The sequence below is a fragment of the Procambarus clarkii genome, chromosome 34 (assembly GCF_040958095.1).
Source record: "Procambarus clarkii isolate CNS0578487 chromosome 34, FALCON_Pclarkii_2.0, whole genome shotgun sequence".
NCBI lineage: Eukaryota > Metazoa > Arthropoda > Malacostraca > Decapoda > Cambaridae > Procambarus > Procambarus clarkii.
The window spans coordinates 40,375,430-40,389,468 of record NC_091183.1 but is presented as its reverse complement, the minus strand read 5'-3'; the positions used below and the strand labels follow the sequence as shown (position 1 = coordinate 40,389,468).

General features: G+C 37.3%; 1 protein-coding gene across 22 annotated transcripts in view; it reads left to right on the top strand.

Annotated features, from left to right (window-relative positions):
* LOC123762115 (protein transport protein Sec16A) overlaps nt 1-12,028 on the top strand; it is a 76,503-nt gene extending 64,475 nt beyond the window's left edge. For 12 of the 22 annotated variants that reach the window (XM_045748446.2, XM_069335913.1, XM_045748438.2 and 9 more), the window contains 3 exons: nt 410-699; nt 4,250-4,321; nt 9,678-12,028. In XM_045748446.2, coding sequence (XP_045604402.2) covers nt 410-699; nt 4,250-4,321; nt 9,678-9,860 — 545 coding nt within the window. In that variant the 3' untranslated portion in view covers nt 9,861-12,028. The remainder of the gene's footprint in view (nt 1-409; nt 700-4,249; nt 4,322-9,677) is intronic. The other 10 variants (XM_069335921.1, XM_069335917.1, XM_069335914.1 and 7 more) reach the window with 3 other exon arrangements.
* The last annotated feature ends 2,011 nt before the right edge of the window (nt 12,029-14,039 follow it).

The following is a 14,039-nucleotide window of genomic DNA, read 5'->3' as shown; positions in this document are numbered from 1 at the left end:
ATAGGTTATCTGGGTTCATATGCTTATAGTAGGCAGAAACCACTGCAAATTTAACTAGTCAAGTTGAGAACATGCTGCACCCCCCTCATCATGGCTACCTGTCACGTCACTGCATTCATTATACCACTTTTTTTTCTCACAAAGATGTTACCTGGGATACTTCTCTTGAGATATATTATACTGATCAAAACATGTCATGTATTATGTACAGCAGCTATATACTATAATTTTATTGTGGGAATTACTATAATGTTGTATTTGGTGTTAGTACTGTACAGTATTTTTCCCTTTCGAAGTAGCAACCAAAATTAGTGGTGGTTAATATGAATAACTAAATTCTCTTATGTTGCCACTTCTGTTTACTTGATAGGACAAAGTAGTGATTTTTCATTGAAATATTCTTTGACAGAATCTCGTTATGTTAACACTGAAAAAGACTCGAGTAAGGGAATGGCAGGAGGAATGCCTGTAAATCTTCCAAATTCTATGCTGCCCCCAATGCCAGGGGCACCCATGATCACTGGTGGTCCTTCCATGTCTCCACCAGTAATGGTTCCAGCACCAGTGCAGCTTCAACAAGGGGGCCGAGATACTCCTGACGGTCTTCAAGCAGCACAAGGTGTCGGGCACCAAGAGCAGCAGCAGGCACCTGTGCCACAAGTCACACCAACTCTTGCACCACTACCAGATATTGCCCAGGTAAGCTCCAATTGTTTTACTCAATTTTATTTTATATATTTACCCATCTTTAGTTGGCTTTCTTTAGTTTCTAATATTTTTATTTGTTGTGATGAGTTCATAATACAGTAGAAACAATAAAATATTAATTATAATGTAAATTTTTTAGTAAGGTGTCCAAAGGTAAGGCAAGCATACATTGTCAAAGTTTAGTGTTAAAATGTTCAGGCATGGCATTTGAAATTAAGAACTAGCTTGTATTAATATCTGTTCACTCATAAAATTAGCATCATACATTTCCCTGGAAATTAGGAAGGTGTATCAATTAGTTATTACTAGTCTTTTAAAACCTCCTGTGGAATAGCATAAATTAAATCAACCATTTTGTTTTTATTTTTGGGGAAGACATTCTTTTTATTCCAATTTATCTAAACCTGATACAAGTACAGTTGGATCTTAATTCTACACCTTCCTACCTACCGTGTGAAGGTTTCAGGAATCAAAGGCTCTGCAGCCCGGTCTCTGACCAGGCCACCCTGGTTGGAGGCCAGGTAGGCCTGGATTCCGCCACATTAATCTATATAATTTAGTCAATTTTAAAAATACCAAAATTGATTCTACATTAAATTTAATTTTACAGCATTTTTAAACCTTAAAAAATACAACAAAATCAGTATACTGATAAGTCTTGAGGTTAACATTGACCTACTACAAATGGAACATTATCAGGCTTGGAATGTGTTGTATGAGAAACTACTTTCTGACCAAGAAAATTGGTTGTTCCCTTGTACCATGTTTTGTTCATTAACAGGACTAGGGCACAGGGCAGGTGATGCCACCTAGTGATGGTTGTGAGTGGCAACTAGGCGAGCCAATTAGTGGGAGTGTTGCTTAGTAATCCCGAATATATAGTAGTGCTAAAGGTAGCTCTTGGGAGGGCTGCTTCAACTGTACCTTCTATGATTTATCCTGGGGAGGATTGAGTCATATCTAGTGTCTTGTACAGTACCAAATATTAGCAATATAACAAAATTGGGAATTTGAGAAAGTCTTGATGGTGCGGAATAAAATCTCCAACCTTGATTGTATAAGTACATGTGTGTGTGTGTGTGTGTGTGTGTGTGTGTGTGTGTGTGTGTGTGTGTGTGTGTGTGTGTGTGTGTGTGTGTGTGTAGTACGACCTTGGCTAGAGCAGCAGTTTAGGAATATAGCTCAAAAACTGTAATGATACCAACACTAGGAATGAGTTTGCATGCGAGGTGCTTGTGTGGCTCTCAAGCATTCGGGTCTGGTGACTGCTTGGATAGAATGCAAATTCAAATTTGCTTGATTTGGTTTTTAACCTCAATTCTTGAATTGCATAAGGGTGAATTTTCATATACAGTATATATATGTAATTCATTGCATTGTGGTTTTCACACATTTAAGAAACAATGGTGCACAATGCTTGGTTACCACTTTGACCTTGCAATGCGTAATTTTGTTTTATGCACTTCTCGGATTATTTTCTGCATCGCAATGCTCAAGATTCTGCGCCTTATTTTGTACTGTATTTGTGGCTGGAAAGTAGTGGGAGCATTTAGCATTACTGTTTACATAGATAATTTATTTAAAGACTAAAAGAAATTGACTTTAGGAAGTCTTTTAAAAGTACATCCCTATTTTTATCCTGACTGAAAAACCTTAAATTTTTTGTACATGAAGTTTTCTAGGAATTTGCTCTGTTCAGATTGAGAGCGGCCTATACTATACTTATTTTTGCTTCAATTACATTATATACTTGCAGTACTGTAATTTGATAGCTTAATTCAGTATGTTTTATGTTACTACAGAAATAAGTTTTGATTTCACATGTATAAATGAAAATCCAAAATATTTACTGTTTGCTTAAGATTTAAATTTGACTTGGCCTGATTGTGCAGTATAACAAAGAATGCTGGTGTGTGTAAAATTTGGATCCTTCTGTATTTAACTGTTGCCGTCAGTCTCATTCACACGCAATAATTTTAATGTCACAATGTTTGTCATCCAAACTTTCAGCATTCCAATAGCACAGTTTACTGCATTTGCTTTGGAAATTCACAGTAAATACGTTTAGTGTGTGACCTTCCGTTTCTTTGTAGAATACTTGAATATTTTGCAAACACATCTATACCACAAATATAATCTTAGAAAATATTGAGGCCTTAAAATGTGATCAAACCTGCATCCCCTGAATTCTCCAGGCACAGGGATGCAGGCTTGATCCCATCATTCAACCTCAGTATTTTTTCAGATACATCATGCTCCTGTGATTTTATTGTGCATAACAATGTATAATGAATACAATAGTTGCATAAATATAATTACTGTGTAAACACTAGTGTTAAGCATTGCTAGCTAGTCATGATGTGGCTCACTTGGGAAGGACAGAAAGGTTGTGGGCCAGGAAAGTAAGAATGTTAAATTACCAATACAGTATGTTCACCTCTTAACAGATTTAATGTACTCTATTGTATTTTCAGAAATTTCTTAAATTTTCAGTAAATAAAATGCTTTTTAGGGGAAGGGGCTATACTTGAGGCAGCCTTGAAAGATAGAGGGTTACATAGTGGGGAACATGGTATCAAACCATGCCACTACATACAGAATGTAGTGGGCCTTAGTGTAGTTAACATTTTAGTATTGGAAACCTTTTATAAAATATTAATTTCATTTGCTTGACAGTGACTGAAATGTAGACTTTTTGTAGTTAACCAATATTTCCTAAATGTAAGTAATATTCAATTTTAGTTAATTGACACCATTAAGCAAGATAAATTTTGATCATTCCGGTTGAAATTTCTCGGTTATATTACGTAAAAATTATACAGTATACTATATATACAGTATTATCCTAATATGATTATATGAAAAGTCTGTATACAGCAGTTACCAGCATTTAAGCTTGAGGGAAGTACCCACTTAATATACAAAACATGAAATCGTTGACATGTCTTTACTGACCATTCTCTGTTCTTCACTTAGCTGCATCCTAATAATAATGATGATGATGAGTATGAAGATTTTAGTGACACAGACAGTCTTATTAGTAACTTAAGATAGACATGTATAGATATGCTAATTGGTTGAAATGCATTGCTGCCTCATAGAGTATCTGCTTGAAAACTTCCTAATAGTACTCCCCTAAACTGTAAATAAAATTACTAATGCAGACTCAAGTTATTGTGAATACTATGAAATATAATTTTAAATTTTTATAAGACTAGTCTCTATTTTTCCTTAGTGAAGCCCTTTTGTCAGTAAACATTCATTTGTTGGTATAGGTTATTTTACTTTATATACCAGCATTGACATACATGCAAAGCTTTTAGATTGCTTGGTAACACTCAACTTTTTTGTTTAGTAATCACTGCAGCATTAATGATGTATATGCCCAGTTAATCAATGTATACTCCCTTATGTATTTAAGAACATTACAAATTATGGTATTGGTATCTTAAGGATTGTATAATTTTTTCTGAGTACACCAATAATGTGTGTTTTTAGATTAGTGTTTATATAATGTAACATCTACCATTTAATTTCTTAGATGAGGAGATCGCGATATATTTCTGAAAGTTCCATTGAGCTAGAGGATGACTGGCCACCAGCCAATACTGAGGTAAAACTCATGACCTCTTTAGGGGTTTAGAGCTAAAGGTCATCTTAATACTGAAAAATACCTTTTCTTTGTTCTGCAAAAATTTGTGCTTAAGATGTCGACATTACGTCTTCAATTCTTGAAGCTTAATTTTATTTTGATTGCAAATATGAAACTATAAATGTAGTTTCATATTGTTCAGTTTAAACATCACAGGGTATCATTAGGAACATAAACATATAAATGGGAACAAATTAAAGCTAAACAATTGAGCTTCATTGTCATAATTTTTGGATATATATAGTACTGTAATACAAAGAATGTATGGTTAAAGATGCTAATTAGTGTGATGGTGCACAAACTAATAATATATTAGCATCACGAGGTGTTGACCCCATTGCTCGCCAACATGCTGCAAATGGCCTCGCATAAGAGACCTCTCAAGTTGTCTTTTATGCTTCATGGGGTGACCCTTGTTTCAGAACTAGATAACTTGTCAATTATTTTTGTTACTCTTACTTCTATTTCAATCCTCAATTGTCCAAAAAGGTTGTGGCCTTTCCTCTGTCAGTTCCATTATGTGCTCTTGGTCAGTTGAGTAGCCATAAGAATCTTGGGTTTCTCACATTTATGATTTTCCATGAGCAGCATATCACTTGTCGGTGTGCACACATGCATGTGCAAGCTAGACAAAGTAAATAGACATACATATTTGGATATACTTGTGTTCAGTGTATAGGTAGTGGTAGGGCAAGAGTAATTTCACAATTCATGCTAGTTGCTGTTGTCTGTCGTCATTATTAATTGTCGTTTATAATTTATCAGCTGCATTTAACCATTTTCATATGCAGGGGAGGGAGGGAGGGAGAAAGTAAGAAACCTTCAAAGAACGGAAGGAAAAATATTTAAAATGGGCACAAGAGATTAGATGTATTGCAGTAGTTTTTGTCACCATATCTTCGAAACTCTAGTAGTGTACTGTAGAAATCTAATGCCATCACACATTAAGAATTCCATGCAAGTGCTTCACCTATTTGCTATTCTTGGTTCATTGTTTATAGAACTTTGCTTTTTAATATCTATTCACTTGTTTACTGGCATGCAGTTATGCCTCCACCTTAACACCATGTGAGTTATACATTGACAAAGATCTGTTGGAGATCATTTTATTCAGTGGGTTAACTAGAATTTTCGATAGTGGCAATATGATCACTTAATCTTGCTCGAAGATTTTCAGATTTTATCACTTTATACTAAATTCATCACACAAAAGGGGGCATTTGAGATTTCATTTATATTAATATATATATAATTGCTTCAGGAATTATCTAATGTATTAAATGAATTTTAATTAAAAGTTCAAATTAATTGAACAACTTGCAGAACATTGACAGGCTTTGACCATCACTACCACCACCTTAAGTCAAACATCTGTCCATATTTTGTGTAAATGACCTTTAGCTCTTGACTCAAATGTTCATGAAAGTCTGGTAATATGGGACTGTCTTCAGTCTTGAAGGTAGAGCCATATCATTCCAGTCTTTCATATGTTAAGCTTTGAGTTTTTACTGGTTATGGGCACTGTGATGTTAATCATAATTGAAGTGTGTGCACAGTTACTTTGAAATGTGGGTGCCCTGAAAAGTATACTGTAGCATACTTTTGTGCAAGTTTTATTGTCTTAACACTGTTTAGCAGCTTGGTAAAGATATAGTATGTTGGTAGTAACAATGCACTCTTTCAAGAGGTTATTGAATTTTTCTATCATTTCCAAGATCGAGTTGTAAGTTTAGTTATTTTATTCAAACTCTTTCTCGTCGAGCACCATCATTATGGCGAGAGGGGGTGTTCTCTTATAACCTAGAGGACAGTCGAGTGGTGTGTGAAGTTCTTCTTTTGGCAAAAGAATGGGAGATGGTTTGTACAAGTTCTATCTTTTAAACATGAACCCTGTGGACTTGTTGGACCATGGCATTGTTTCTTACATTAACATTTCCTGATGGAAAGTGGAGCTGAAATTTGTACCGTGTCCAAAGTTTGATGAATTCTATGTTTGTGCTATGCCAGTGATTTATTAAGGTACCAGAGAAATTTGTATTGTCAATTTATCAAAAAATTATAATTTTGAAATGTGAAAAAGTATCAAGAATAATGAAATGCCCTTTCTATGCTATTCTGAGTTGCTCTCAGGTACCCATGACCCTCCAAAAGCATTTCAGACTTAACTAACTAGCACAGCCTACTGCAAACAGACCTAAAAAGTTATTCGCTAAGATAAATAACCACTGCTCCTAGGAAGAGAATAAATATAATAAACAAGGCAAAAGATGATTGTCAATGAGCCAATGACCCCTCATGCCAACTTGCCTGACTGCCACTAGATGGCAGCTTGGGTCACTGAAGCCCATCCTCTGGAGTTGTCACAGCTTCACAAAAATTATATACTAAATTTCTTGAATCTAACGGAGGACCTACAAAAAAAAAAAAATATCGCATCAATTTTGTGAGCTGCCATGATTGATAGTACATCGTATTTTGATGAGGATTTATACAGCAGTATGATTTATTATTCAAAAAGACACTTGGTTTGGTGCCTTCTTTTGATAATTTACTTATTCAAAAGAACAGGATGCACTAAGTCTTGGGCAACAACCACCCTCATTCACATGCTGCCTGAGGCATCTGAAAATTACAGGAAAGAAGGGACATACAGAATGGAAATGGGGAACTACCTGAGTAGTAGTAGGCATCCACCAGTCTAGGGAGACTATGGAGTAGCACTCTGGTTATCTGTCTGGAGTGGCCTCGGTAGTCCCCTGATGCTTCAGAGGAGGATGGCTTTACCGAAAGGAAACTGATAATGAGAATAGACAAGTGGAAAGAGGTTTCTCCCATGGGAGAAGCAGACAAAAGATGAAGATACAGAGGGAAGTAATAATTTTTATTCATAAATAATATGAATATTTGAGGTATATTTGTCTAGGAGTTGCATATTAATTAAAGCTAAGTAATTAGTGTGCCAGGTATAAATTACCAGGAAGTACGCTTTATATTCCTCTCTCGTCCTGTCTAAACTCGGTTATGGTTGCCCTGCTTACTTGTCTGCATCTCCTTTTACTCCTCGCCGTCTTGATGCTTTGCACCATACTGGGTTGCGCCTCAGCTCTTGTGCCTTTCGTTCGACTCCCGCCCTTAGCTTGTATGTTGACACTGGCTTCCTCTCTCTCTGGGGAACACAGTGATCGCTACTGTCTTTGCTATCTCATGCGGTCCTTGCAACATCCTTCCTCTCGCCTCTTTCGTGTTTTGACTTTTACCTCTCCTGTAGTTCCTGTTCCTCTTCACCACCTCCCTCTTTCTGTCGGGCTATCTCACCTACAGGATTCTTTCAGTTTGTATTTCTAATATTTCTTCTCGTGATGCTCCTTCCTTGCCCCTGTGGCGAGTCCCCTTTCCAAAATTTTGTTCTTTCTTGACCCGTATCACTAAAGCTTTTACCTCTCCTACAGTTCTGAAACACCTTTTCCTTGAGCACTTTTCATCATTTTCCCGCTCCCTTTCCATCTTCACCGATGGGGTCCAAGTCTGCAGACGGTATAGGCTACTCTATTGTTTTTCCTGATTGCACTTATGTATCAACTACCTCTGGAGACTAGCATCTTCACAGCAGAACTTTATGCTATTCTTTATGCTCTTCGTCTCCTGCTTTCTCGTTGTCAATCTTCCTTTGTGGTTGTCGTTGACTCTCGTAGTGCCCTCATATGGCTCGGGTCCTTCAATCCACCCGCCAAACACACACCGAAACTACGACGTTGGTACAACGTTCGAACAAGTTTTAACACCTCCTAACTAGTTATAACAACCAATATAGCAAGTTGTAACAACGTTCTAATACGTCATAAAACACATTAAGCCAAGATGTAACAACTTTATTATAAGCTATAACAAGCGGAAAATAGAGGCAGTTTCGGTTTGTGTTTCTTCTGTTACTAGTAACAAATTGTGTACTCTTAAGGGTAGTGTGTCCTCATGGCCTTCTTTCTACCACTGTAACCAGCAATGGGGAAACGGCTCTGGCAAGGTTGGGTATTGGCCATACTGTACACCCTTAATTCTGTCACTTAATGGAGTGCCGCCCTGCTCCTTATTGTCCAAATTGTATTGTCCCTCTTACAGTCGTGCATATCCTTGTTGAATGTCCTGACTTCCAGGACGAGCGTGTCTTGCTTTCCGACCGTCCCTCGCCGTCGCTTGTCCCTCGATAGAATTCTTGGTGACTTGGATACTTTTTGTATCATTCGCCTTTAGCGTTTCTGTTCTCGTATTGGCATCCTTGGTAATATTTAGCACCCTCTGATTATGCCACACATTCGATGGTGCTACACAGCCTTCCCAGTTTGGTGCCTTCTTTTGATAATTACAGTACTTGATTACCAGGAAGAAGAGCATGAAGAGCTAGAGTTTACTTTCCCATAGTCACGAGTAGGTTAGTACTGGTGTAGCACCACTCATGAGCCACACAGTGATGCTATAAGACAACAAACCAGGAATATGGAGAAACACTGGAGAACTGCCAAAACACCAAGACCATGGCCTAAATAGCTACATCACACACGGGGGGAAAAAGGCAAACAAGGTGCCAGACAAGCAAAGCTGGAAACTGTCACAGACCACTGGAACATTATCTAACACAGTTACAAACCCATTAAGATTTCAACTTAGATTCAACAGAGCAGAAGAAGTTGTTAAACACGAGACAAAATCTTACAGAAGCGACCATACGAGTCATAAATGCTCGTACTCCGCCCAAGTAAAACAGAAGCAAGCAACACTTAGTGGGCCAGCCAGAGTCTTAGGGCCCGCGCAGGAATATCCCTGCGCAAAAAATAAAAAAATACCCAGTTGTAGTCCAAGACAAACCAGAAAAAGGCCAACCAAGAACTTGGTGAAAGACAGGACTTGCAGACATTAAAACCGCACTGGACCTAACACATCGAAAGTGTAGGGCAGGCCCATATGTCACCATCAAGACAATATGCCACAAGTTTTGACTTGAGGGGCTTCTGTAGGTAACCAGGCAATATGTGTTGAAATTGAATAGTAATTACTTAGTATTCAAAAATAGTACAGTACTGTACTACTATGATAATTGAGTTCATAAGCCCCCAAAAAGTATTTATTGGCAAGTGCAGTCATTACTACCCTGAAAGTTTTTTCAGAAAGTAAATTATGTAATCAATTTTTAAATATTTTTTTTAAATTGAAAAATATGAAACATTGTGTAAAATACATGGAGATTTGAGCTCCACAGGATACAAGGGAAAATTTCTGTGTACCACCTTTTTCCATTTAATATTTTTTTTTATCTTATCAACAGGGAACATCGAATGATGGGAGTGAAGGAGCTGGATTTGTGCCGATGATAGGCCCACCAACTGGCCAACCACAGTTCTTTAACCCTGCCCAGTTTAACACGCCTGTTACATCCAACGTCAACCAAACTAGGAGACTTGGCCCTGGAAGACGGTCATTGCCTGCAAAACGACAGGAATTCACTTGAAGTTTGGTAGCTGAAATGGGGTTAAATTATTTGTTCCTGTGATTTATAGTTTTAATATACATATTTGAATCCGCAAAATTAAATTTTTCCTGTGATTTACTTTTAATGTCTTTGAATAAACAAAATTTTGTGAATTTGACTAGAGAAACATGAAATGCAAACTTTATAATATAGGGATCAAGCAATTTATAACTAATTACTTTCTATAACCTAATTAAAAACTTGCATGGTTACATGCCAAGACCAACTTTTGTGCAAAAAAAAAAAAATGGTGATAATATAGATGCCAATAATCTGATTCAATAAAACTATTTGAGCTTGTCATTCAGTTATTAGTTAAGTGCTAAAGGCAGGCTGTGTCCAGATGGTTGTGGTAGTATAATAGGTCACTTTAAAGACAGTTGCATTATATCGTAATGCATGTAGCCTATTATTTTTGCCATTGATTTTGAGGACTAATACCTGGGCACTTTGTTATGTTGTGTATTGTTATATTTGTGTTCAATGCATATCATATATATATCACTTTATTTTATTGTTTAGTAAATGATTTTCACTGATAAGATCATATGTTTTGGCCACAAAAAGCAGATAGTGCAATATTTGATAGTGTATTGCTATGGAGTTGAGAGTATATATATTGGTCCTTCTATGTTCTTCAAATTGCACCAGCTTACATATGTGCAGGTATATATGAAAGTTTAAATACCACAAATTATATGCATTATCTGTGTATTGAATATATAGTAGTGTAGCTGTCCAGTGCTTGTTGCCATTTCAGGGTTTTTGACCTCTGAAAGATGTCTGATTGCTCATTTCATACCTTAAAATTGTCTTGCATAAAAGGGAGTTGAAGGCTGTCTATAGTGGCTAGAATTAGTCATGGTGCCAAGACATTGATCCACTACAGTGCTTCAGTCAGCCAAGTGTACAGTTAAAAGTTGTCACAAAAAATACCTGGCAATTATTTGCATGCATGCTGGGTTAGGAATATTTGTATAATTTGGGTCTTTACAGTGCATTAAACTTCATCAATTTATAAGTAGGCAGACTGATTTATGGGTATGTTACACGAAATATATATTGTTCAATGGTTCAAGATGAAAAATGGTATTATGGATACATTACACTTTCACAATTTTTCATTCCTTGCCTGGTGATAGTAGCTACTTATTTATTAATACTAAAATATAAGTGATTGTAGCTGGCAATCAACTGAGGGAAGAAATGATACATTGTAGAAATGCATACAGTACTCAATTTAAAAGTAAGTTTATTCAGATTGTTATAAATTTATATCAGGACAATATATTTTATTAATTGTATATTGGTTATGTCACTATGTTTTATGGAGCGTACTTGCATTTCTAAAGGTTGTAGTTAGCATATTGTAAACCTTTCACTGGATACGTCATCAAAGCTGTTAACTAGAACTATTTATGGCTTAAATTTCACTGATAATTCTGGTTAGTAATATTGGGAAGCCGATCCTGGTGTCAAAGATTATTCTTTCACCAATAGGTGCTTTTTGTGCTATGGTACTCATTGGTCTTGTGGTTATAAAGGGCTTTGCATAAATATTTTATACATTTTAGAAGGAATTTTTGTTCTTGGTACTTTTTGATAGGCTTCATTGTTTTACTGAAGCCTTTAAATTCAGGTGTCGTCTTTAACTAATTTCTTAACAGTTTGCTTTAAGCAAATCATTTGGAAGCATTGATCTCCCCAGCATTGTTGTTCTAATAAGTCCACTCTGTTTCCAAGAAAAAGTACATAATGTTCTTGTCGCATGTCGGGAGGGAAAACTTCGATCGATATTTTATCTATTATAAGGCAGTGTCAGAAGTGAATTTTCCCTTGAAGTGACTTGAATTATATACAGAAAAGCTTGTACTTGCCAGATGTTAATAAATGGCTATTGTAATATACTGGACAAATGTGCTGTTAACGTGTTTTAATCGTGGGCAATATTGGGGGTGACTTGTGTTGCCCCACCACAGGAATTGGGATAGTTTAAACTTTCTTATTGTATATTAGATTCTTTACAATAATTTTATTCCTTCTCTACCCTAGCAACTTATTTTGAAAGTGATGAAACTAGAATGGTATGGGTATATTTAAAAAGTTTTATGTACATATTGGTATATTAAAGTATGTGGCCCTTCATATTTCTTACTATCAGTTTCCTTAAAATGGTGCAGTATAACACGAGTTTCATTACTTTGTACAGCACACACCACCCGGTTCGAGGCGGCACATCCTTATGGTAAAAGAAGAAAGATTGACTCGTGTGAAACATTTGACTACAGTATGCCCCAGGTCAGTGTCTGCTAGCTCCCTGGAGCCACACAGTTGGGAAGGTCAGTTGCCTGTGTGTTGAATACACACAGTTGGTATGCATGGTGATTGGTTGTGTTGCGTGTCTTGCTTTGGCACCTTGCTGTGTGTTATCGCAGTTTAACAGTGATGTCTGTGGTATATTGTTCTATGGCATCTACCAAGGCATTAAGAAATAGAAATATTGTGCCCATTTCAAAGGTTGTCCCAGGAAGACCAAGTTCTGTAAACGTTCTAAAAAGTTCCTTGGAGTTCCTCCTCATTTTAACACTCCAATGAACATTTACAGACATTAAAGAAGTCTTTCTGGGACAACCTTTGAAATGGGCACAATATTTCTACTGTTGACTTAGCCACACTGACCAGCTCTTATTTCCTTTATTTGGTGGCATGTATCACTTAAAGCAATTACCTGAGCAATGGTTTCTTTTCTTAATGCCTTGGTAGATTCCTTAGAACAATATACCACAGACATCACTGTTAAACTGCAATAACACACAGCAAGGTGCCAAAGCAAGACACGCAACACGACCAATCACCATGCATACCAACTGTGTGTATTCAACACACAGGCAACTGACCTTCCCAACTGTGTGGCTCCAGGGAGCTAGCAGAGACTGACATGTACCCAGTGTATATAACTTAAGTCTCAAACATTTTGCCATAAGTATGCGCTGCCTCGAACAAGTTGGCACGTACTTATGACAAGTGCTATAGTCAACATGCTACTCGCACATCTGCGAGAGAAGGGGAAAAAAAATTATCTAGTATATATTTTGAATGGATAGATGAATATATTTTGCAGTGCATGAAAACTCCAGCAAACTGTTTTCTGGTATAGCCCCAGTGGGGTTCTGTAGCTATTACCCGAGATTGCTAAATCTAACAGTCACATCAGTTGCAAGAGTTCATTTGACCTACCAGGGAACAGAGCTGAAGCCTGACCCCTTCACATGAGGTGCAGGGAACAAGTGACATTCCGCCATTTCACATTCAAAGTGATGCGTGATGCTTTGCATATAAGAACTGGGTTCCTAAGACTCAACCAGTAGAATGCCAAATAACTCTTCAAACAAAATGGACAAAACAAAACTAGCTAGACGCTGAACGTTCAAAATAATGCCACCAGGCAGCCCGGCATACAGGTCAGCATCTGCTGTCAGATCAGTTCAGGAGCAGATAAACACTGCTATGAACTGACATACTCCATACACAGTTTCAAATGTAGATATGATAGAGCTCGAGAAGCTCAGGAATCTGTACACCAGTAGATTGACTGAGAGGCAGGACCAAAGAGCTGAAGTGCAACCCCACAAGCACAATTAGGTGAGTACAGACATGGGAGAGGGGGAGCTACTGGGTCTCGACCAGAAAGAGGCATTTCATTACATTGCATGCAGGGTTTCTGGGAAAGCCCCTTGATAGCTCCCTGTAGTTAAATAACCACAGAAAACTTGTAGGGACTTACCAGAGAGGAGAGGCACCAGGCACTTAAATCAAAATAGAGACTAATGACCAGGACCCGGATTCACAAAGCACTTACGAATGTGTACATCTTTTCTCAATCTTTGACTGCTTTGGTTACGTTTATTAAACAGTTTACAAGCAAGAAAATTTCCCAAACAACTGTTATGGTTATAAACCGCTTCCTGGTGCTTCGGAGCTCATTAACTGTATAATAATTGTAAACAAAGCCGTCAAAGATTGAGAAAAGATGGACAGATTCGTAAGTGCTTAGTAACTCTGGCCCCCAGGAAACATGACCAAGAGCAATACAGGACCAGGGACATTGACTAAATACCTGGCAGCCATGACCCATTTAGTCTACCGACACCCCCAGAG